A 25119-nucleotide genomic window follows, 5' to 3' on the forward strand; every position below is an offset into this window, starting at 1 on the left:
AACAGAGGGCATGGCCTAGATGGTAAGGTATACATATTTTGTTAATAAATTTACTTCAAATTTTGAAGAATACAACATTCTATAACCCAATAAATGTGTTAGTTTTGGTAGCAACAACTATAAGGCAAAATTAAATCGTGAACCTAAAAGACAATGAAAACTTCAGATTTCTCTTCCAAGCCTGCCTTTAACAGAATACCAATGGTACTCACGAGTTGAAAGATTAAGATAAGTTCCAAACCCTTATCAATATCCCAGCAGCAAACACATTCAACTAAGTGCCTGGAGAGTATGGGTTTGGGCTCTCCCGCAATATCCAAGATTGAGTATTTGTCACAAATCAACAAGTTTCATATACAAATAAGGGCAACACAAACAAAGTGCCAGAGGTACTCAGTGTTATTTATTAGACAGAGAAAGGAATACAGCAAACAATAAAACTCTCCATCCAAGATATGCCCTCTTCTTGTAATTGCCATCAGGGAGGAGGTAGAGGAGCCTGAAAACCCAAAGCTCAATAATTCTTCCCCTCCACATCAGATATATGAATAATCCATGAATATTACCTCATTTCTAGGAAGAGGTACAGTTGACGTTTCAGGCCGAGACCCTTCGTCAGGACTAACTGAAGGAAGAGTGAGTAAGAGATTTGAAAGTGGGAGGGGGAGGGGGAGATCCAAAATGATAGGAGAAGACAGGAGGGGGAGGGATGGAGCCAAGAGCTGGACAGGTGATTGGCAAAGGGGATATGAGAGGATCATGGGACAGGAGGTCCGGGGAGAAAGACAAGGGGGGGGGGGGAACCCAGAGGATGGGCAAGGGGTATAGTCAGAGGGACAGAGGGAGAAAAAGGAGAGTGAGAGAAAGAATGTGTGTATAAAAATAAACAATGGATGGGGTGCGAAGGGGAGGTGGGGCATTAGCGGAAGTTAGAGAAGTCGATGTTCATGCCATCAGGTTGGAGGCTACCCAGACAGAATATAAGGTGTTGTTCCTCCAACCTGATACAACACCTTATATTCTGTCTGGGTAGCCTCCAACCTGATGGCATGAACATCGACTTCTCTAACTTCCGCTAATGCCCCACCTCCCCCTCGTACCCCATCCGTTACTTATTTTTATACACACATTCTTTCTCTCACTCTCCTTTTTCTCCCTCTGTCCCGCTGACTATACCCCTTGCCCATCCTCTGGGTCCCCCCCCTTGTCTTTCTCCCCGGACCTCCTGTCCCATGATCCTCTCATATCCCCTTTGCCAATCATCTGTCCAGCTCTTGGCTCCATTCCTCCCCCTCCTGTCTTCTCCTATCATTTTGGATCTCCCCCTCCCCCTCCCACTTTCAAATCTCTTACTAACTCTTCCTTCAGTTAGTCCTGACGAAGGGTCTCGGCCTGAAACGTCGACTGTACCTCTTCCTAGAGATGCTGCCTGGCCTGCTGCGTTCACCAGCAACTCTGATGTGTGTTGCTTGAATTTCCAGCATCTGCAGAATTCCTGTTGTTTGCGTTTTTAAAAAAAATACTACCTCATTGTTTTTTTTTGCATTCATTATTTACTGTATGTAATTTACAGAATTTTTTTACCTTTGCACTGTACTGCTGTTGCAAAACAACAAATTTCACTCAAAATGTCACATGTGTCAGTAATAATAAATATAATTTGGATTCTTCTCCAATCTACTGGATATAGGATTTAATATTGTAAATGTAAAGAACATCAGACAAATGGAAGTGTTTATTTTAATTGTGTAATTTCAAGAGACACATCTTCCAATTTTTTTTTTAAAAAAAGGACAAGAATACCTATCATCAGGAATTAGAAATTCATTTACTGAAAACATGTACAAATCTGGTATCACTCCTGCTATGAATGCAGGGATTACAATAAAGTGTCACCAGCAAATCTTGTGGGGAAAATATCCTGTGAGAAGATACTCAACAGAACTGGTCCTACATTTTCTACAGATGATCTTATTGAAACATATAAAATGCTGAAAAACAATCAAAAAGCTGCAGAAGCTGGAAACTGAAATAAAACAGAAAATGCAGGGAATATCCAGCAATTGTAAATAAATTGCTGTCTCACTTGAAAGGAGTGTTTGAGTTCCTGGATGATGGGAAGAGAAGAGGTAAAAAGAAAGCCAGCAAGGCATCCCTTATAGTTGGAAAAGTAAAAAGAAGAGTGGGTGTAGCAAAAGATAGAGTGGACTGGAAAGTCACAGGGAGCATGGGAGAATACCAAGAGGGAAAGTGACACTATACTTGGCAATGGTTTCCCACTGAAGGTGGCAGGAATTACAGAAGATGCATTGAGCATGGAAGGTTGTAGTGTAGACAACAAGGACCAGGGAATGCTCTGCTTGTGCTAAGTGGAAGGAGAAGAGACTGAATCTGAAGTCTGGTAAGTAGAACTCATAGTAACAATGTAGAGGGGGGACATGGTAAGGCATCTCACAAGCACTGTTTTACTTTGTCTTATGAGAAAAGTTATGACAAAACTATTGAAACTGGCAAAATCAAAGTAAAAATGAGGTGAAGCTAGAGGGGGAGAAGCTGTTCCTAAAGAAATAAATATGGATCTTCAGGCTCCTTTACCTCCTCTCCAATATTAGTAATGAGAATAGGCCATGTCTCAGTTGGTGAGGGTCCTCTTGAGGCACTCCCTCTTGAAGATGTTCTCAGTGTGAGAAGGACCATGCCCCATTGGAGCTGGCAGAGTCTTTTTCAATCCTGCACACTGAAGACTTCTTACAAGTTGTCAATGCAACCAGTCAGAATGCTCTCCACCAAGTATCAAGAGAAATTTGCAAGAGGTTTTTGTGATGTAACAAATTTCCTGAAACTCCTAATGAAGTAAAGCCACCTGGGTGCCTTCTTCATGACTGCATCAACATGTCAGCCCCAGATGTTGATGCCCAGGAACGTGAAGCTGTTCACCCTTTCTACTGCTGACCCTTCAATGAGAACTGGTGTGCTTTCTCCTGATTTCCCCTTCCTGAAGTCCACAATCAATTCCTTTGTCTTGATGACATTGAGTATGAGATTATTTGTTGCAACACCACTCAATCAGCTGACCTAATTCACTCCTGCATGCCTCCAGTCACCATCCGAAATTCTGTCAACAACAGTGGTATCATTGGTGAATTTATAGGTGGCATTATAGGTGTGCTCTGCTAAGCCACACAGTCATGTCAAGAGAGAGTAGATGGGAAGATGGTGTTTAACACCAAGCTGTAATTGATAAACTGCAGCCAGACATATGTTTGCTGTTTTCTGGGTGCTCCAAAGCAAAGTTTATTTGCTATGTTCTTAAATTTTTTAAACATAGAAAATAAATTAATTTTAAAGGAACTTAACTTTTCTTCAAGTCCATAATTTACAATGATATGTTTTGTTGTAACTATATCAGCAATTCAACCAGTTGCAGTAAATCAAAAGAGGCTTTGGATGTTTGAGACTGAGGATGGTCTTCAATAATTTTTGCAGCCAAAAAGTGTAGAGATGAAATCAATATCTGCTATTCCCACTGACCTTTGAGAGGAGCTATCAAGGAAGTGCATGATGTTCTCTACTGATCGCAGGAGTGTGCATTGCTGTGCCTGAGCAATCATAACCAGGATTAATTATCTTCTACTGTTTTCAGTCAGGATCCCTTTTGTTTAAAGACTCATCTGTCCATGTAACAATCACCCTGGGTCACATCTCAGTTTACATAACAACAACTTGGGTCCTTTTGACTCAAAAATGTAATATGGTTTGCAATAAACAATTAAATTCTGCCATTTCTCCCAATACATCACTTACCACCAGTCCTCATCGAGAAATCAGTAGAGGAAAGGGTGAGCAATTTCAGGTTCCTGGGTGTCAACATCTCTGAAGATCTATCCTGGGCTCAGAATATTGATGCAATAATGAAGGAGGCACGAAGCGGCTTTATTTCATTAGGAGTTTGAGGAGATTTGGTATGTAACCAAAGATACTCGCAAATTTCTACACATGTACAGTGAAGACCATTCTAACTGGTTGCATCACTGTCTAGCATGAAGGGGCATTAAGTGCCTGGCATGTAAGCTCAGCTTGCAGCCATACAATCACTCTATGCTTTTTTTTGGCAGGGGGAATCAAGGGGGACAGTGGGGAAGGAGGGCTGTGTGGGATTGTGGTAAATCCACAAGCCTGCTAGTTTGAATTATGATAAAATATCAAGGAAATGGTTACTTTGCAATCCTGTTAAATTGATCGCATTAACTGACAATACTAGCTTACAGCAATTGTTACCTTTACTGCTCAGTAAGTAATGTTCACCTATTAAAAACATGGTTACACATGAACGTTCAACAGTAATTACCAGTTTGATGCAAATAACCCAGATTAGATTTGCAATTCAGCATAGAGAGCATTTAAAATCAGCATGTTGCATGTAATAAAGCAGATTAATTGCACTAGTTTGTGATATGTGGTACAGCAATTTTATATAGATATTAATTTGTCTAAAACTCCAGAAAATAACTGTATCCTTACTGATTGTTTCTCAGCATCATAAAAGGAATTAAATGGTAAGGTACAATCAGACTAAACATCAGCACCTGTAAAGTAGTTCATGAGAATTTAGATGATATGCTTTCATTGAAGTGTAGAAGTATCATATATCCCAAGGACAATTGTATGAAATCTGATCTCTCCTTTGAATGACACAAGGTTGAATTGAAATAATACACTGACATGAATCAGGGAGTATCAGTTGTAGGTACATGTACTGTATATTCCTGGAGATTTTGAAGAACTCAAAATATTTTGAATGGAATTAGTGGATGCAATGCAGAAACATGGAATATTTTTGTGGTAGTGGAGGACAAATGGCGAGGGATCTTCAGCAGTGTGAGCAAATGCAAAGACTTTCCATTGAAACCACAACTTGTTTTTTCACAAAATCCTTAGCAATGTCATGCATGAAATTCTGTCAATACATTACATTGATTATTTTAGGGAAGTGAGGATTATTACAGACAATAGAGTCCACTATATATTTCTGATGTAATATTTAACTGCTGGCTTTAAGATATAACTTCTGAACACAATTCAGTGATAAGTCTTGGTCTGCTTTGTTTTAGTTGATCTCACTCAAAAATTATTAGCAATTTGATGAAGGGAAATAAACAAAACATCCACATTTTCAGTGACTGATCAGAATCTTATGTTTTCACACTCGTAACAACCAGCCTACTATGTTTGGTTGCAATGGATTCCCACATAGCATGTTAATATTTGGTTGAGAATATAGCTACAGAACAAATGATTTTAGTGCTAAACAATGGCTAAACAATTGAACCTGCAAGCATCTTTGACTCCAAGGGGAGCAACACAAAATTAAAAATGAAAAGTTAACTAAATACTCAGTAAAGTTAACTCCTGCTTCTCAGGCTTCCCCATCTATTCTTTAACCCATGCTTAACAACACCAATATTTGCAAGCACACCAAATCATCTTAGGAACTTTGAGTGGCATTTCCTTACTCTATTCCTTTATGGAAGTCAATGAGTCATCTTAACGATACTCTCAAAAGAACCCAAATCAATATTCTGTCTTACAATTGGAATTGTAATGTGGAAGCTTATTTGGGTGGGAAGGGAGCTGGGAAAAATGTTACTGCTTGGTTCTCTGAATCCCTGAAGTCAAATATAGACTCAATTTCCAATACTAAATTGGAACTCCATGTGGTGTTACACTATAGCTTGTTTGAACCCCTTCAAAAGAAAGCACAGTTGTGGCCAATGCAATGTTCTGTTTTAGGCTAGAAAGTTTGGGACATGACAGTCGAAAAATTCATAGTATGTTCTGACCAGACATTTTAAGTGTGACTCCTGAGAAAGAAATCAATACAGTCACTCAGTGTGATGGTTCCATGGAAAACATTGGCTATCAATGTATAGCAACATTCTTTCAAGTTTTGGTTGCCAAAAAATCAAGCAAGGAATTGCAGAAGATAAATGTCAAGTAAGAGTTGGTGATTTAATAAGAAATAAATGCTGAATGACACTGCAATATTTTATAATCTGCACTGTAATATCCCTGCCAAGACACATGGAATTCAAGTGGTACTTCTCTGTACACCACATTTAAAGATCACAGCTTCTAAATAATGACAAAGTGGTTTCGTTTCCTGCCTGGACAAAGAAACAAGCAATTCTAATATTCAAGACTGAAACATCATAGCTGAATTATTTCAATATTAATCTTCTACTTTCATGAATGACACATTTTAAGATCTATCTCTTTAAGATAACTTTGAGTACATAGATTTGCTATGTGACCAATCAGTGATCAGTTCACCTGCTTAGGGTCAGCTAAACTGAGAGATGATTATGAAATATTAGAACAGTTTGCTCATCTGATGCAATTGAAATCCACAACTGCCTTCTGGGACTATGTAGTTATATTGTTGGTCGACGTGAATTAGTATTTAACTATTTTGCACTTGATGAACTGTTAGTGACATAATTGAAACTGATCATGTTAAATAGATCTATTAAGATATCACTTATAGCTTAAAAATTTGTGTGTTTATTGTAGCACATACTGGGACAAAAAGAAACATGTATATTCCAATTGAGGATACGCCACCTTGAATGGGGATGTGGAGTCCTCCATCCCATTTGCTTTCTCAGATGATCCTGGCCCTGATATACTCCTACGACGTGGGGAGCGGTCTCCAGGTGGCTCTGCAACATATATATGTCTAAAGTCAGCTTTTGATTCATTTAAGCACAGTACTGTTGAAGAAACAAAATGACTTAGGATTGCTTTTGCTGAAACCTTAATATTCATCAGAATAAAGTCTCCAAATACTCACTGGAAATGAACAGTACCACACACAGCAGGTAAATCAAACTCTTTGTACCAAAAGTCTCAATGATTTGAAATTCATTTCGTAAATGAGACTACATTGCAGCAAGACAAGGGCAGGGACATGAGCCATGGAATAACTGGAGACTAAGAATTCTCAAACTTGCCCAAGAAAGACAATTGTAAAGCAGCCTTCACAGTACTCTGCTGCTACTGGGTAATGAGTTGTCATAGTCCGCAACTTGGGAGCTAGGATGGTCCCTCTTGTTATACCCACTGTCAAAAACCTTTTCAGCTAAGGCTAGAGAGTCCACAGGGAAAAACATGCGGAATTTCTTACTCCCTATAATTCATAACTTAACAAAATTTGACATTATAAATAAATATGCTCACATTTTTTTCAGTGAACAGTCTTTCTTTCTTCAATGGAGTTTATGACACTCTAGACTTTACACCTTAGCTACATAATCTAGTCTACATTGGAACTGATCTGTTAATTTAGCACCACCTCAGCATCTCAAGTCTTCATAGATCTCCACCATAGATGTAACCTGCTTAGTGAAAAATATGTCAGACTCTGTTCACAACTTTCTCTCCTGCCAAATTCAAATTACACAAGCATAATCACAGTATAATGGTAGGAAATATAGGATAATCCATACAAAAAATTTTACACTTCACTTCTCTGTTTAATCACTAAAAGAAAGTAGAAAATCAAGTTATTTGTTCTACCTTCTACACCACCAAAAAAACCCCTCAGATGATACTAAGAATGTTGTTCTATCCTTGACCATTATCTAGTCACGATGTGGAGTTTAAACTTAATTGGTTTAGTTTTACAATATTTGGTAAGCTTTTGTGTTTTGATGCCCCCATAGAAGACTAATTTTAAGTCAGATGACAAAATTATTTTAATATTCCTTATGAACATCAGGAATTTTACCATGTTGCAGATTATCATAATAGGGACTTAAACAAAATTTAACTGTACTTTTATGATCTCCACAAGAGATAGGATGTAATATGGACAATTATTTACTGTTCCTGATAAATACCTGGAATGTGACCTATGCTGAAGGGTGATGTCATTGTAATCTTGGAGACAGAGAATATGTAATTGTCATAAGGTGGTGGCTGGGAACAGACCCAAGTGCAAGACACAGACACTGAAGTACTAGGGACAGGACTAGGATACAGGGTGAGAGCTAGGACACGGACATGAAAACCGGGAACCTGGAACAATACTGGACAAGAGAGCTAGGAGCCCGGGCTTGGACTCCGAGCCAGAGACTGGACAAAGACCCAGAACCTGGGTCTTGCCTCTGGCTCGGACCCCAGAACTAGGCAAGGACATGACTTGGCTAGCAGGCAGGACGAGGCTGGAGTCTTCAGACTTGAGGCGAGGCTGGGGACAAGAGACTTGAGGTGAGGCTGGGGACCAGAGACTTGAGGTGAGGCTGGGGACCAGAGACTTGAGACTAGAGACTTGAGGCGAGGCTTGAGACTAGAGGCTTGAGGCTTGGGGTCTTGAAGCTTGGCTTGGGGCGAGGGTCGGCTAGAGACTTGAGGCGAGGCTTGGCTAGAGGCTTGGGGTCTTGAAGCTCTTCCTGGGCAGGGCGCAGTACTCCACCTGACAGTGGCAAGGGACAGGAAGGGACAGAACCCACTGCAGGGTAACGGCAATACGGCCTGGCTTACCAGATGGAGGCAAAGGACAGGAAGGGACAGAACCAACTGTAGGTAACAGCAAGATGGCCTGGCTTACCTGGCAGAGGCAAGGGACAGGAAGGGACAGAACCAACCGTAGGTAACGGCAAGACGGCCTGGCTTACCCAACAGAGGCAAGGGACAGGAAGGGACAGAACCCACCGCAGGGTAACGGCAAGACAGCCTGACTTACCTGGCAGAGGCAAGGGACAGGAAGGGGGCTAGGTACAGGGTGGCTCCAAGACAAGACCTCAGGCGAGACGAGGCGAGAGTTACCAGCAAGACAAGGCAAGGCAAGGCTTCAGGCGAGGAAACAGAAGGCAGGGGAAGGGATACAAGGAGTAAGGACAAGAACAATCCAGCAGCCATGCCCTGGTCTCTTGAGGTATTTATGCAGCCAGCCTCAATGAGAATCAGCTGCCTCAATTAGTGCTCAACAGGAACAGAAACAGGGTAGACAGGAAAACCTGGAGCAAGGGTCGATGGACCGGACCATGAACCAGAATGCGGACTTCATGGACCAGACCATGACAGTAATTTGCAATGTGGAACAGATAGTAAGGGGCAACACAAATGCAAGGCCCATCAAATCAAAGGAAGTGTAAACGCTCAACTTCAAACTGTCTGACTGTTATTCTTATTACAGCAATGTTGAAATAGCCTGCCAAATGATAAATTTTTTTGGAGATAATTTTGATTGTTTCTACACGCATGTAGATAATAATCGTATCACCAACAGTTCCCAGAAAGTAGAAGCATTTGTGAGAATTCCATTACAAGTGTTTTAAATTTCAGCTTCTGCAGCATTTTCTTCATTCTTTTCCACTTTTTGGTGAAACATCTTCCTTTCTTTGATCATCTTCTCATCCAGGGTCACCCAGCTGATTCTCTTAGTTCATAATTGATGGTTTTAAGCTTTTAAAAATGTCTCTCCAGCAAAATCCTTCACTGAGGCCACTCTCATTGTTTCTTCATTTCTATAACACAGGGGAAATTGCCAAGACTCCAGAAGCAATATTTTAAAAAGTGCTTGGCAAGGACATTACTAATTATATTAAACCAAGATTGTATCCGCAAGCTTTAATCAATTCCACTTTCAATAAATACATGTATAATGAATGGCTGGAAATGCAGCCAAAATAACTTTTTGCAGAATTAATTGTTGATAATGTAGTAATCATTTATTTAATAAAACTTCACATTAAAATTTTGAACAACTTCATTCTCATTTGATGACAGTATAGTGTTCGGCTTGACGGAACATGAATGCATAAATTGGATTAAATTGGGTTGGTTTCTTATGTCCTCAGACTCATATTGGATCAAGCTAGGCAGTTCGTTTTAAATGCAAACAGGAAGTGTTGGAAACACCCTGAAGGTCAAGTAACATGAGTAGAAATTGAATATCAGTCAGTTAGCATTCAGGTCAAAGACTCTTCATCAGAAGTATTACCTATTTTTCTCTATCCACAGATGCTGCTGACCTGCTGAGTAGTTTCAGAATGTTGTTTTTTAATTTTAGATTTCCAACACATGCAGTTGTCTGGCAGGTCAAGCTATCCAAATCTGCCAAAAATATTACAAAGTTTTTGTCCCAAAACAAGGGCAATTTTGTCAGCTGCTAATGCTTGGCAGTAGACCAGGCTAATTATCAGTTTCACCACTTGCTTATAGTACTGCTTTGGTGTAGATGCCAGGCTCTAAGTTGGCTCTCTATTCTACCCTACCCGGCCAGAACCACCTAAACCTTAACACCATTGTGATATCCTGCACCTTTTTTGGCAACACATCGAAATGGCCAACATGGGAAGCACTGCAAAAAGGAAGCATAGTTCATAAATAAGCATATTATCGAAAAGAAATATGTGCACACTGTCTGAAATTCAAAGGAATCCAAAATACAGTACTATCCCGAGACATAAGAACTGCAGATGCTGGAAATCTGAAGCAGCTGGAGGAACTCAGCAAGTCAGACCACACCTATAGAGTGAAATTAAAAGCTGACATTTCAGGTCCTGATGAAGGGTCTTAACCCAAAACATCGATTGTTAATTTCTACTCCCACCTCCCCATAGATATTGTCTGTCTCACTGAGTTCCTCCAGCTCCTTTGAGTGCTACTCCATTGCTGTTTGGGTACCAATGAAGCCATTGAAAGCTGCCAAATAGGTGAAGACACACTAGATCTGCTGTCTTTCCTCTGAAACCTGGATATTTAGTCTGAATTGATGGGCCACCATCACAGCATCTGATGGGGAACAGAAGAGCAACAAACAATCTGCTGGAGGAACTCAGTGGGTCAAGCAGCATTGGTGGGAGCAAGTAAATTGTTGAGTTTCAGGTTGAAACCATACGTCAGCACTGAGAGTGGAGAGGTGAGGGTGAGATGGCTGGCATTGAGAGGAGAAGGGGAGGGGCAAGAAAGGATTCAGAGGCAATTGGAGAACTGAGAAGGGTTGTATGATGACAAGCATATAGTGTCATGTACAGGTGGTGAGCGGGGTGGCACTCGAAGACAGTGGGAGGTGAATGATCAATGGAAATAGAGGCAAAAGCGAAAAATCAACAGTTGGAGCAAGGTTGTGGGAGGGTTGTGTGAAGGTGGGATACAACTGCCAGAGGGAGATAAGCAGGACTCTGTAGAGGTTGATTACCTGACCCAAGTCAGCCACGACTTGTCAGTGTGCCAGATTTGGATACAATAGGGAATTTTAAGAGACTCCTGGCTAGGTACATGGAGCTGAGAAAAATAGAGGGCTATGGGTAACCCTAGGTAATTTCTAAAGTAAGTATATGTTTGGCACAGCATTGTGGGCTGAAGGGCCTGTATTTTGCTGTAGGTTTTCTATGTTCTATGTTTCTATTTGGATTGGGTATCAAAAAAATTAATCTAAATTCACTAACTTGGTCTGGATTAAGTTTGCCTGCGGTTGGGTCAGGTCTTAACTTTATACTGAAGCACAGCCCCAGAACACTGGTTTTAAATGTCAAAGCAACTGAACTGGGGTCAGTAAAGGATGAATGAAAATGAGTCAAATCCGCCAATGCTTCTGTTCTCTCTTTGGTGACCAGCCTGGAAGAGAGAAGAAGAAACAGAAAAAAGAGAAAAAAAAGAAAACCAAGCAGCAATCGGTGAAAATTGATGGTAGTTAAGAAAAGATCAGAGTGTGGAGAATAATCTCTCAGCCATGTGCAATCTGCAAGATGCAGTGTAGCCACTGACTGATGTCTTTTAGACAACACTCACATTGCAGGAACCGTAAATTCTAAAATGGGCCAGCAGAGTGGATGAATGGGGAAAATTTTCCCTTCCTGTCAAGACACCATCTCTCACTGAGAACTATTTAGCCCTTCCTTCATCAACATTGCATCAAGATCTTGGAATAAATTTCTTAACAAGACCACAAGGGCAGCAGCAATTCAAGATAGCAGCTTCCCACCTTCCCAGGGACAACTTGAAAAGGGCAATAAAAATGGACAGTCACATTGTCCACATTCCATGAAAATAAAATGGAGAGGGTCCATACATATAGAGCATGCACCCAAGGGGTGGGGGGGGGGATACCGTGTGTTCATACCTGTATGCAAGTCCATGGCTCTATAAGCATATTCTTGTGCACATGTGTGTGTGTGTGTGTGGGGGGGGGGGGGGGGGTTCTGTGAGTATGGATAGAATGAGGAAAGTGTATAATAGCTGTAAATTAACTGTAGTTATTGTGGCCAGATCAGTCAAGCAGTTGTTTGTGCTATCCTGTGAATATGTAACAGCTGCCATTAACTCTTTCAGAATAACACTATCTGTCCAATTGGGAGTGAAGAAAGGTACGAGCATTACTGAAATGAAACAGGGTAAGAAGAGAAGATAAAGTCTGGAGTTACACGATAAACGACTCCTTCAGGATATAGAACATACAAAGATGTCAATAAAATATTCATTAATGACAGAAATGTCTCTTTATCACCAATTGATTGCCATTTCTGACAAAATAACAATATTAAATATCAGGAAGAATTTCATTAGATGCCTTTTGTCAACTAAAAAGGATGCAATATACCTTTCCTATTGCCTCATGAATAGCAACCGAAGCTGCATCTCCATCTGTTGCATGAACTGATTACCAGATTTGATTAGTTGAGAAACCAACAACCCTGATATTACTTTTGAAATGTGAGGATCTAATACTTGTTGAAAAATTGTTGTGAAGTTTTATACCCTGTTTACACTTCATAAATTACAGCTGTATTCATCTCCACATCAAATTCAGAAAATATAGTAACACTTCTGATTACTCAGAAATCCTACATATAGCATCTCTCGCCCACTTCTTGGAACATGAATCAAAGGGACAAGGTATGCAGCCAGAGCTAGAGTTAGGGCCGGAAACATGGGTAGATTTGCAGCAAGAGCCGGGGTCTTTACATATCCTTTTCCCTTTAAACTCACTAATATTTTGAAAATTTATTTTGCATAAAATGTAAAAATAGTTGGACATTAATAGGAGTAATATCCAACAGTCCAGAAAATTTGGTAGTCTGTCACTCCCAATGACCTGAGTGCTGAATTATTACTAATATACCACATGCCAATGTCTATCTATGTATGTCTAGTACATATGTCTAGCATTGGCAAACTTGAACCAATGCAACAGCCTCCTTGGATTGAAGCTAGAGGGAAATAAAGGGCTTTACCCAGATCACGCTGTCACAGTCATTAGGATTTACATCACATTACCTGGGCCTTCTGTAAAAAAAAAGTCACCCCTGCTTACTATAAAATCTGAGAGGTCACAACTGTCATTGAGTTATTTTCGTAAATGGCTCTATATTGCACGTAACCCTCCAGTTCGATGGCGTTAGTCTAGGGAAACTTGCCAAACTTGTGAAATCTGAGGTGCAATATCTCTTGTTTGTGTGGATGCTGTGTGATCTGTTCCCCCGTTACAAATCAGTACCACGAAGTAACAGACAGTACACCATGTGCAACTAAACGATTTAGCTTTATAATTCTTAATTCAACGAAAGGAAAACGAAAAGGAGAGGGCCCATTTTAATGAAACAGTCTAATGTGCATGTTGGAGCTCATGGTTTCCCTTTCGTTGGTCCTTCATCGATTTCCCCGGGCTTCGTTGATTCCCAGCCCCACTCCAAGTCCACTCTGTCCTGCTGTCTATGACCTCTCCTTTCTCGCGTCTTCTCTGTTCGTCTCTCGCCAAACAAAGGAACCCAGATCACCTGGGTCTCAGGCACACAACAAGAAAAAACACTCCCTTCATTGGATGGCACACATTCCAAAGCCCCCATTATCTCTAGTCATAACCCAAACACTGCTGCTACAGAAAAAGCATTACATTAGCAGTGAAACCTTTCCCAGGGTGTTACATTCAGGTTTAGCATCAGACACCAAAACAGAGAATACACTGAGATGGTTAAGAAACCAATAGACTTGCAAAAATACAGTCACTTAAGATGCAGATGCTATCATCTGGAGTCTAGTATAAATTACGACCCATTGAGTTCATACAGCAGTTTTGTTTTATGCACCAGAAAAAGGAGTTAATCTCTTTACAACTTAGATTATACTGAACACATCACATTTCTTTAAAGTGCTTTGATGAATCTACATAAAATCTTATCTGTAATTTACTCGTTAGTCTTTACTGATGTAGAGTCTTAGCAGTTGATCATAATACAGTGAAAGTCGGTTGTGTTATCAACATTATAACTGCAAGTTTCAGAAATGCATAACAAAAAATCTGGACAACAACAATATCTGAGTCATCAGTGTTACTGCTTCCTCTGTTTAGTGGCTTATTGCTACCAATTCCAGAGGAATGAGATGTATGAATCCAGTTTATTCAATTAATGGATCCATTTCCCCCACAGAACCCCATTATTCAAAGCTGATTACTAATGATTAATTACTTACTATTCCCTGCAGTCGATGGGTCAGACAAATGGCTCAGGAACAAGTGCTGACTGAAATATTTTTCCAGCCAAGACTTAATACATCACTTAATACATTAAGACTTAATACACTAAGTTATTTATCACTTTCTATGACTCAAACAAATCCTTCTATCAATTTGGTGCAATGAAAGAAATTACTACGCTTTACAAATAAACCTTAAGCATTATGTACACCATGCTTCAATGTAGATTATGACCACAATATGTTTGAGAGACTGAACAAGGTACTGGATTGCTATAAAAACAAAACTGGCTGGGGCTCCCACTACAGCACTGTAAATACTGGTATTTCTTATATTTTGTATCTTACAAATATCTAATTTATGAAGACTGGTACAGCAAACTTTATCCTCTGAATAAGTTTTAAAACCGTTGCTCTTACAGCATATCAAGGTTATGTTCAAAAATACATCCATTGCATGTTGAAGGGGTGGAAGCCAATACAACAGCAACATTTAAGAGGCATTTAGATAGGTGTACAAACAGGTGAGGAACTGAGGGATATGGACCACATGCAGGCAGATGTGCAATTAAATTCTGCATCACAGTCAGCAGAGATATCCAAGGCCAATGGGCCCATTCCTGTGCTGTACAGGTCTATATGTGGAACAAAAAAACACGCTCATTTCCTGGACACAAATTACAGGAAACTCAGAGATAGAGCAGAAAACAAGATAATTACCACCCTTTCAAACCTCATCGCAAGAAAAGTAATCCATGGAAATCAAATCAACAAATAAATCCATACTGTTAAGTTTCCAGATCGGCTTACTGTTACTGCATTATAGCTCTACTGTTCAGTTGCTGGCATACTGAGCATGAAAGTTGTATGTCAAAGTCTAGTCTTGCAGCCCACAATACACTAGGTTTATTCCAGCTTCAGACCCAGCTGTCCCGGATATTTCATGTAACTCTGTTACACTCTTGACCCCGTTGAGCATCTATAGCCTGAGCATACGAACACAACATAGCTAATGTAACCGTCAACATAAAAATTAATAGTTTGCATATGAAACTGTTAATTAGATTAATCAGATCTCACTACCAATGCAGTTGCAATTAATAACCTAATATAGTTTTAATCCAAATCAAAGCAATCTCCGAGAGAAAATCATATTGCAGATACTGGAAATCTGAAATAAAAACAGAAAATGCCAGAAATATTCAACAAGGCAGGCAAAATTTGTGCAGAAAGAAACAGAATTAATATTTCAGGTCAACCTCTTCACCAGGTTTAGTTATCGTGAAGTCATTAAGCAAAAATAACTAATAAATGTGCTTTTATAACTAGTAAGCAACATTACCTTCCCTGCCTCACCATACTCTGCTGGTACAGTTCAGTGACCATCACAGGAAATGGGCAGACTTAAGTAATTATATATTAGGTATTTTACAGGAAATATTTCATTGTCCTGCATTATTTTTTGATTAGAATCACAAACAGGCTCTGGTGTTTTTGCAACAAATATAGAAAAAGCTATAATTCAGCAAGACCCAACTAATATCAGAAATAGGTGAAATCAACAATTCTATTCATCTGTAAGCAGCTCAAGCTGCAGATCTCAAATTATTATTTGGCATTCTGCTTGGAAATTCATAGCTTTTATAATTCAGACTCTTATAAAAGTGCATGTTCTCAGTCATTCTTTAGCCAGCAGTGAGACAATAACCGTCCAACATACTGTATGGCTTTAAATGGAAGAAACCAATACAGTCAATTGTAATCAAGATGCTTGGATCATGGTTAGATTAGCAGAACTTCTTCCATTGATATTTGTTTGGCTTTACCTCTCCATGGACACATGGCTGTGCACTACATAATGTACTGGGTGGGCACAGGAGTACATTCAGCCAGAGACTCATTCCACCGACATGCAGCACAGAGTGTCATAGGATGTCATTCCTGCCTGTGGCCATCAAACTTTACAACTCCTCCCTTGGAGGGTCAGACACCTTGTGCCGATAGGCTGGTCCTGGACGTATTTCATAATTTACTGGCATAATTTACATATTACTATTTAACTATTTATGGTTCTATGACTATTTATTATTTATAGTGCAACTGTAACGAAAACCAATTTCCCCCTGGGATCAATAAAGTATGACTATGACTATGGCTATTTTACATATTTTTCAAATCTGAAATTTATACCTACCCTCAGGGTATACTGGATCTGACTAAGTTGTATTAAATGGACTACAACATGGGCAACTCATAATCCGTATGTGCCGTGAGAAAGTACAAACTGAATGGAACAAGAATTGGTGGGGAAGAGATGGGGATGGAGGTTTGTGCTGGGAATTAAGCATCAACAGATTTAAAAGCAATCTCAAGCTGTGACTCAGTGATGGCATTTACACATTACTCACACTTCTGAGTGAATTCTGGACATTTTATAGAAGCCATCACAAATTCCAAGAATAATTCAGTTGTATATGGGGAATATAATTTTCTGAATTGGCACTACAGATACAAATGGAATAAATGCAGATGTTCAAACAAAGGTTAGTATTGCCCCACAAATGGTTTAGGATGCTATGCTTTGGTGTAAAAATTAGTGAAACTAACGTTTCAAACAAATTTTCATCAAAATTAGACCAATCAATAATTCAACTCAATTCTTTTCACATGCTTGTGCCATCAATTGCTATCATGCTACCTGAGGTAAATAACTGGCACTCTACAAGCATCAACTTCCTCACTGATTGTTAGTTACATAATCACATTACCTGCTGTGATCAAAACATCTTTCATGACCAGCGTTTTCTAGCAAGGAAACACTTCTGAATGTATGAGAAACTGCAGTGCAAGCAAATGTAATACTGCTCCAATCTTGCTAATCAAGCAATGTGTTTGGTACACTGAACATATAAGCTTTTAAAAAAAACTCGTGTAACTCCACCAACTTACCACATGCACTGAAAGGAGAGCTGGGACTTGGCTGATCTCCGAGACAGCCATATTCGCCGGAGGCCTGCACTGTACAGTGGTGACAAAATGAAAACACCAGCGTTGACAAGGGAGTTGTTATCGAGCATGACTGCATTGGCACCGAGCTGGCACCAAGATGAGGCTGGCCCGCCGATGGAAAGAGTGGCTGGTGATGCAAATAAATCCAAGTTATAAACCACTTGATGTAAGGAAGTACAGTATGTGGTAGAGTGTTAAGCAAGTGATATTCAGATTCCTCTTCCAAGTGATGATGAATCATCTTATTCATGATTTAACACATATAATACCAAACTGTTATTACGGAAAATCTGTTCCCTTGAGAACAGTACCCTAACTCTAATGCATACTAAGCAGATCTGAAAATTTTGTTAACAATACATTGTCTTTCAAAATATTACATAGAAACAGAAAAAAATTAGACTATCTCACTCATTCCACTTCTCAGGTCTGATTATAATATTTAGATTGTGTGAAATCTACATTGAAAATACAAAGCTAAACCAGCCACCTTGCCTAATAAACAAACAATTTGAATAATCAAAACAGAAGGTGGTCCAAAACAACATGTGAAACAAAAATCTTTCATTTGCTCCTCTTTATATACCTCCTCTTCTGAAGATGCTGACTCTTGCTTCAGGCTGTGATAACTCGCTTGTGATCCTGCACAGTCAAAGATGGACAGAAACAAATTTCTAGCCTCATACTTTAGTCACAATATCTATCAGGGTGTTTTGACAGTTGGGGATCTGCCTACTCTCTTTTAAGCGAACAACTACAGCCTCAAACAAAACACAAATTTTAATCACAAGGCTAAGGCTCCTTTTAACTCGTCCAAACAGCATTTTTTCCATCAGAAAGCTTAAAGAGTGAGCCAGACGATTCAATCTTGCAGTGCCCCTTCTTGACCTCATGCGGTATACATTCACACTGCTTCATTTTCCAGTAACAGCCTCATTATCCTACCAGGCATTGCATCTACCAGCCTAATTTGTGACACACTAAAAGATCAAAGACAGGCACCATCAATGAAAGTTCAAGGCCCACAGCCAGTAATTACTCTTCCTTAATTGTGACAATTTGCCAAGACAAAATATGAATAATTTTTTTGCCATTCCTACACAACCAAATTTAAAAACACACTTTGCCACCACCATCTAACATTCAAGAATATCAACATGCTTTTGAAGATTCTTTCACGACAGACATCCTCTAGTCATCTACCTGAAACACTTGCTCTCACCCAATAGATCTGGCTGCCTAATGGAGCATTTCCTGCAATATCTTGTTTAGTGAAGTACATGAAGGTGGTGTTGGATTCCTGTCTCAACAGAAAAAATCCACAAATATGAGATAGGTTTCAATGCAGAAGCAGCAGCTGTAATTCTAACACTTTATAACATCAACTGCGGTGAACATGAAAATAATAGCCCAAACTCCTCTGCAAAGAAGAACAAATAGTAAAAAAACATAAAATGGGAAGCAAGAGTCTTTCAAATGGAAAACATAATCAACCTACAGCTAAGTGGAAAAAGTATTTAAATTCATCGAAGTACTGCATGAGCTACACGCCACTCCCTGTGCAGTCAGAAATAAACTGCACTAACATTATGACCATCATCAGTTAAACTAATTAGAAAATTGACTATTTGCAATATACTCTGATTTTTCCAACAAATGATGCTATTTCTTCCAGAGCTTCAAAGAAACACAGAAAATCCACCCACATATTTATATAGAGCTTCTTTTTTAAATTGATTGGCCCAATAAAAATCTCTTTTACTCAAGATTTTCTCTATAAATGGATCAGAATAGTAGACCTAGGATCACTGTACAACAATACCGTGCCATGAACTAATACCCCAGCTGATATTATCAAATTAAAAGTGAGCATTCCAGTGTGTGATCATTAGGATGAATAAAAATGAAAACATAGCAGGTGTTCACCTCCCATCCCAAGTCCTCTTAAAGTAAGCAACAATGCACTCCGCTGCAGCATATAGGCAAAACACTTCTACAAACATGTCTTTGTTTTTATATTCTCTAGTTATCAAGTAAATAAACCTATACTGATGTCCGGCAGGGTTCCAATTTACAAGTTAATAGTCCTGCTTTGTAGAAATAAACTCCAGTGCTGACATCTACAGCTTTCTTGCTGCAAATTGGAAATATTAAAATGCTCCCTTTGTGTTATAAACACAATTATTCAGAATGCTTAAATTTTTTTGAATATGAAACTCCTTTGTCTGCAGTCCATTGACACTACACAAAAACTCTCAACTGTTCTACATCACTGTTTTTGAGCAGAAACTTAGCACTTTCAACAGGCAATCACAAAATTTTTATTTTCAATTCCTTTATCTGTACTTCAAGAGAATATTTTAAAAAATCAGAAATTCCTTTGTCTGCAGTCCATTGACACTGCACAAAATCTCTCAACTGTTTTACATCACCATTTTTTGAGCAGAAACTTAGCACTTTCAACAAGCAATCACAAAACTTTATTTTCAATTCCTTTATCTGTGTTTCAAGAGAAACCCTTTGAAGCAAACATACACACCCAGCAGCAGCATTTCAGAGAACAAATCAGCTAAGCATGAGATCAAAGGTTCACAATTACCACCAGCACCAGAATCTCTGTATACTTCTCAAACACCAACTCGATACAGCGCATCTCACCCTAACAAGCTTCAACATCCCAATTAGCCTTGCATCACCCACTAGCGACTGGCACTTTGATCAAATACACACAAGACAAAAGACCTTTCCAAGGGTTTAGGGGTCAGGTAAAATCTGCTTTCTACCGAGCAACAAAAGAAGCTGTTCCTCATCTTCCACGCAGTTTGACCACTCTGCTCTACCATGGAGGAATGAACTCATTGTCTGTCCACAGAATCTGGACTCTGGCCACAAAGGCTGCACAAAATATACCAACACCTTTCATACAGCTCTGTTATCCTTTCTCATATATTACAACAAGACAGCCAGCCAATAAATGGATATGCAAAGTGTTTTATTGATCACTGGCCTCTCTCATTGGAGCACAACACGGTTCATATTGATGGATTTTAATGGATTGCATAAAAGCTGCCAAGAGAGATATTAAAGCTTTTAGTGCATTTCCTGGATAAGATTTTCTGTGCCTGTGCATCTGCAGTCAGCAGCATTAACGATTACCAGCTGATTTTATCTAGCAAACCAAGTACTTTTTGAAGTCCTTTTATCACAACCAAAGCAAATAAATTTGTTTTCTAACGTAGCCTTTATTTTCAAGAAACACAAGAAGTTCCCATTTCCACATTATTTATTTACTTAGAGATGCTGTGCAGAGTAGGCCCTTCCCGCCCAGCAATCCCTGACAACCCCGATTTACCCTAACCTAATCAGAGGACAATTTACAATGACCAATTAACCTACCTGGTACGTCTTTGCACTAAGGGAGGAAACGGGAGAACCTGGAGAAAACCCACACAGTCCACAGGGAGGACGTACAGAGACTCCTTACGGAAGATGCTGGGATTGAACGCCAAACTCCAATGCCCTGAGTTGTCGTGGTGTCCCATTATTATTCAGGAAAGCAGGAAATTCTCGAGAAGTATACTATAACAGGACACAGCACTCCTAGGCATAAACTATCCCAAACAATATTTTCACATCTTTAAGGGAATTATCCAATCTCATTCTGGCCTCTCTGCAAATTATATCTGAATCATGCTAAAAATCACATCCTGAGTAAAGTGTTACCCAATAAAGTGACAACAAACTTGACTTTGATTTAGGGGTGAAAAGAAACCCAAAGAGAAAGGTAGAAAGAGCTAAAGAGACAGAGAGTGAAGGTTTCTCATTTTTTCATGCAGAAGTGGAATTACCTGTAGAATTCATACATAACAACTGACATACATAGACTTGGTATGTCCTGAAGTGCACACAAAGATACTCTGAGATGTAACAAATATCTGAGCCTCAAATTGTGCACTTGTCCCATATGATGACTCTTCTCTTGGGTTGAAGCATGGATGGAGTCAGGGAGTGAAAAAAAAGGGCATAAATTACTCAGTAGTCAATTTTCAGCAATGCAGCACATAAATCAATTCCTAGTCTACTAAGCACTACGAATAGAATTGAATCTCAGTCTATAACTTGCATTACTGTGCAGACATCACAAAGGAATTATGGAGAGAATATTTGTCCAAGTATAAATGTAATCACCACAGAAAAATAATGAAAAAGCCGTAATAGAGAAACAGCACTGGGGAAACTAACTAGAAAACATTTCAGTACAGGGTTTACTGGCACTTGTCTATAAAGCCTGACAAGGTGCTATAACCAATCCAAGATACGAATAAGTTAATGTGGCAAGTTATAATTTAAGTGGTGCTTAGTGTGTAAGGAAATGAGTTTATTCACCCACGTTACCAAATTTTGAAGATTCTAGCTTTGTCTGCTGTGATAAAACAAAAAAAGAATTCAAACTGAATCCAAAAGAACAACTCTGGACACAAGTACAAAGATGTCATGCACTTACAGACATGACATCACATCACAGAAACACAGGTGAAAGATGGACAGCAGCATTTTACTGCCTGGGCTTTCTGACACATTTTGTAGGCTTATAGCAAAAGAGGAGAAAGAAACAGGAAAATCGATCAAAAGCACTGGGCAATATCAATAGTTTCAAGCCAACCATGAGCTAGCTTCTCTGTTTCTTTAACAAGCTCTGAAAATCAAGTGCAAAAGTAGTTTTCTTTAAATAAACAACCTTTACCAAAATAGTAGATTACTCCATGAATGCTCTTCAATGCTGCAGCTTCTGAAGAAAAATAATAAGACACCCTCCACTAAGGGCAGCAAGCTCCCACATAAACACCAGTGACTGGTATAATAATGCATCAAAATCACAACATGGGATAGTCAGCTCTTTGAGGTATCCTTTCTTATACAAGCTACCCTGGAGCATTGATAAATCACAAGTTGAAATGCAATTATCTGTTGATGACAGCTGGTGTATATTGTCAATACAGTACAGGTTGAGATAACTGGCATTTTCACTACTACTGGCTGTTCACCAAATTAGCATTACTTACAACTGCTCCTTGGTAGTTTAGAACCAGAATCTGGTTTATTGACATGAAATTTGTGGTTTTGTGAGTAGTACAAAGCAAAAACATAAAATTAGTATAAATTACAAAATACTACCCAGGGTGCTTAAGGAGAGCTAATCTGCCCCAAAAATTGCTGGCCAACTTTTAACAATGTGGGATAGAGAGCATACTGACATATGGAATAACAGTGTGGTGCTCTAGCTGCAGCAAGACAGATCACAAAGCACTCCAACGACAGCTAGAGTAGGACAGCTCAGCACATCATTGGGACTCAACTACCGGACCTGGAGATAATCTACAACTCTCGATGCCTATGGCACGCTCGTAACATCATTAAAGACCCGTCCTATCCCAGACACTGCTTGTTCAATTTTCTGCCATTTGGAAGGAGATACAGAAACATCTTAGCCAGGACAGCAAGACTGAAAAATAGCTTCTTCCTGAGGGCTGTTGTGCACCTGAATAATGCTACAGCCTGAATAATGCTACACCTGAATAATGCCAATGGTCTTTGAGTGTTACGGATTATCAAAGTCACTTGTTGCATGTAAATAAGGGATTTTTTTAAAATTAAGCTGCACCACATGCATTGTAAATATGTTTTTGCACAGACTGGAGTAGCACTGCAATCTTATTGTCTAGGGCAATGACAATCAAGTTCTACTCTATTCTATAATAAATAAAAGAAAATGGAAATAATTAGGTAACATTCATGGACCGTTCAGAAATCTAATGGAAGAATGGAAGAATCATTGAACATGAGGCTTCAGACTTCTACACCTCCTCCCTGATGGTAGTAACGAGAAGAGGGTATGTCCCTGATGGTGAAGGTTCTTTCTGATATATGCCACCTTCCTGAGGAAAAGCCTCTTGAAGATGGCTTCCATGGCAAGGAGGGGTGCGCCCCTGATGGAGCTGGCTGAGCCTGCAACCCTCTACAGCCTCTTGCAGGCCTGTACATTGGAGCCTCCATACCAGACTGCTGTTGGTAAAATCTCAGATGATGACAAGGTGCACTGAGGTGAGGCTGATCAGCTAGTTGAGTGGTTTGCAACAACAACCTTGCATGCAACACTAGCAAGATCAAGAAATTGATTGTGAAGAACACACACCAGTCCTCACTGAGGGATTAGCAGTGGAAAAGTGAGCAGTTTTAAGTTCCTGGATGGCGATATCTCAGAGGATGTGCACTGGGACTAACATATTGATGCAATAATGAAGAATGCACACCAATGGCTCTACTTTGTTAGGGGTTTGAGGAGAACTGGCATATCATCAAAGACTGTTGCAAATTTCCATAGCTGTACAGTAGTAGCTCAATTACTGCATTATGACAACAAAAGTGAAAAAGGCGGCGTTACATGTACTGTACCTCCAAAGTGATTATTTCTACAGCAGTCTTTTCTGATGATATATGGAATATTGTTTTTCCAATCCTAGGGGAGGAACGGATGCAGCAGGTAGTGCTACTGCCTCAGAGCTCCAAAACCCAATATTCCATCTTGGCTTCTGGTGATGCTCATGTGGTATTTATAGTGTCTCCCAGTGGACATGCTGATTCCCCACTGTACTCCACGCTTGTACCCACATTCTAAAAATATGCTACTTCAACTGACTGCTGTAAATTATCCCTAATTTTCTGGGTGGGAGGAGAATAAAGGTGCGGTTGATAGTTACATAAGAGAAAATACAGGGAAACAAACAGGGGAAATGGGATTGATCGGCAAACTAGCATAGAATTGACGACAGAATGAAACCCAATGAAAAAAATACTCTGTTCTCTTCCTCATCTCTTTTTGTGGCACATGGATGACTGAAGTCTAACCAAACTGTGGATGATTTTCAAAAGAATTGTAAATGTTACCAGCAAAAGTGTGAAAAAGTAATACTGTTTTTTGATAAGAGAAATGTGCCAAAATTGGTAGTCACTTTCACTTGTGGCGTTCAAACCACATTTTTAAAATATATAAATTGGTTATCTTATGGATCCTGTGGTGAAACAGTTTCAGGTCCTCCGCAAACATCATTCTTCATCAAGGACTGGAAAGTAAACAGAACAGCAGTCAGGTTGTGATTACTTCACTACCTCTGAAAGCCAGGCCAATGGAGACAGTCTCAACATATGCCTCGATCCAACCCCAGAACAACTTAACTCTAACTCTGTAATGAAGTGACAACTCTTCCACACCACACCAAACTGCCTCACCTTCACCAATAATCCTTCATCCCTATCACCTCCTTGATCTCAACAAATTCAGACAGCTCCACTAGTGAATTCCTGACTGTGCTTGAATGCTGGCGTCTAAATGGAGTGCTTTGTTGCAGCAGGTAATGCTGCTGCGTTACTTCCCCTGCCATCTGGACTGGATTCTGACCTTGCAAGCTATGTAGAGTTTGCACAGCATGGGTACCGCAACTTCCTTTTCCAAGGCAGAGATATGCTGGTTAGTTAACTGACTGTGGCTAAATATTCCTCAGAGGCGATGAGTTGCAAAAGAATCAAAATGGAACTGATGGATTTGTGCACAGTGGTTAACATAAAGCTCTTATA

The 25119-nt window shown here is 39.6% G+C and overlaps 1 protein-coding gene across 4 annotated transcripts in view; it reads right to left on the reverse strand.

Annotated features, from left to right (window-relative positions):
• The window catches only part of rasal2 (RAS protein activator like 2), a 406620-nt gene that overhangs the window by 168499 nt on the left and 213002 nt on the right, over window positions 1–25119 (reverse strand). For 3 of the 4 annotated variants that reach the window (XM_072274307.1, XM_072274306.1, XM_072274309.1), the window contains exon 4: window positions 6622–6719. The exons of the other annotated variant lie outside the window; for it this stretch is intronic. In XM_072274307.1, the coding sequence (XP_072130408.1) occupies window positions 6622–6719 (98 nt within the window). The remainder of the gene's footprint in view (window positions 1–6621; window positions 6720–25119) is intronic. 4 annotated transcript variants of the gene reach the window in all.

This window comes from Mobula birostris, chromosome 12 (assembly GCF_030028105.1).
Source record: "Mobula birostris isolate sMobBir1 chromosome 12, sMobBir1.hap1, whole genome shotgun sequence".
Lineage (NCBI taxonomy): Eukaryota > Metazoa > Chordata > Chondrichthyes > Myliobatiformes > Myliobatidae > Mobula > Mobula birostris.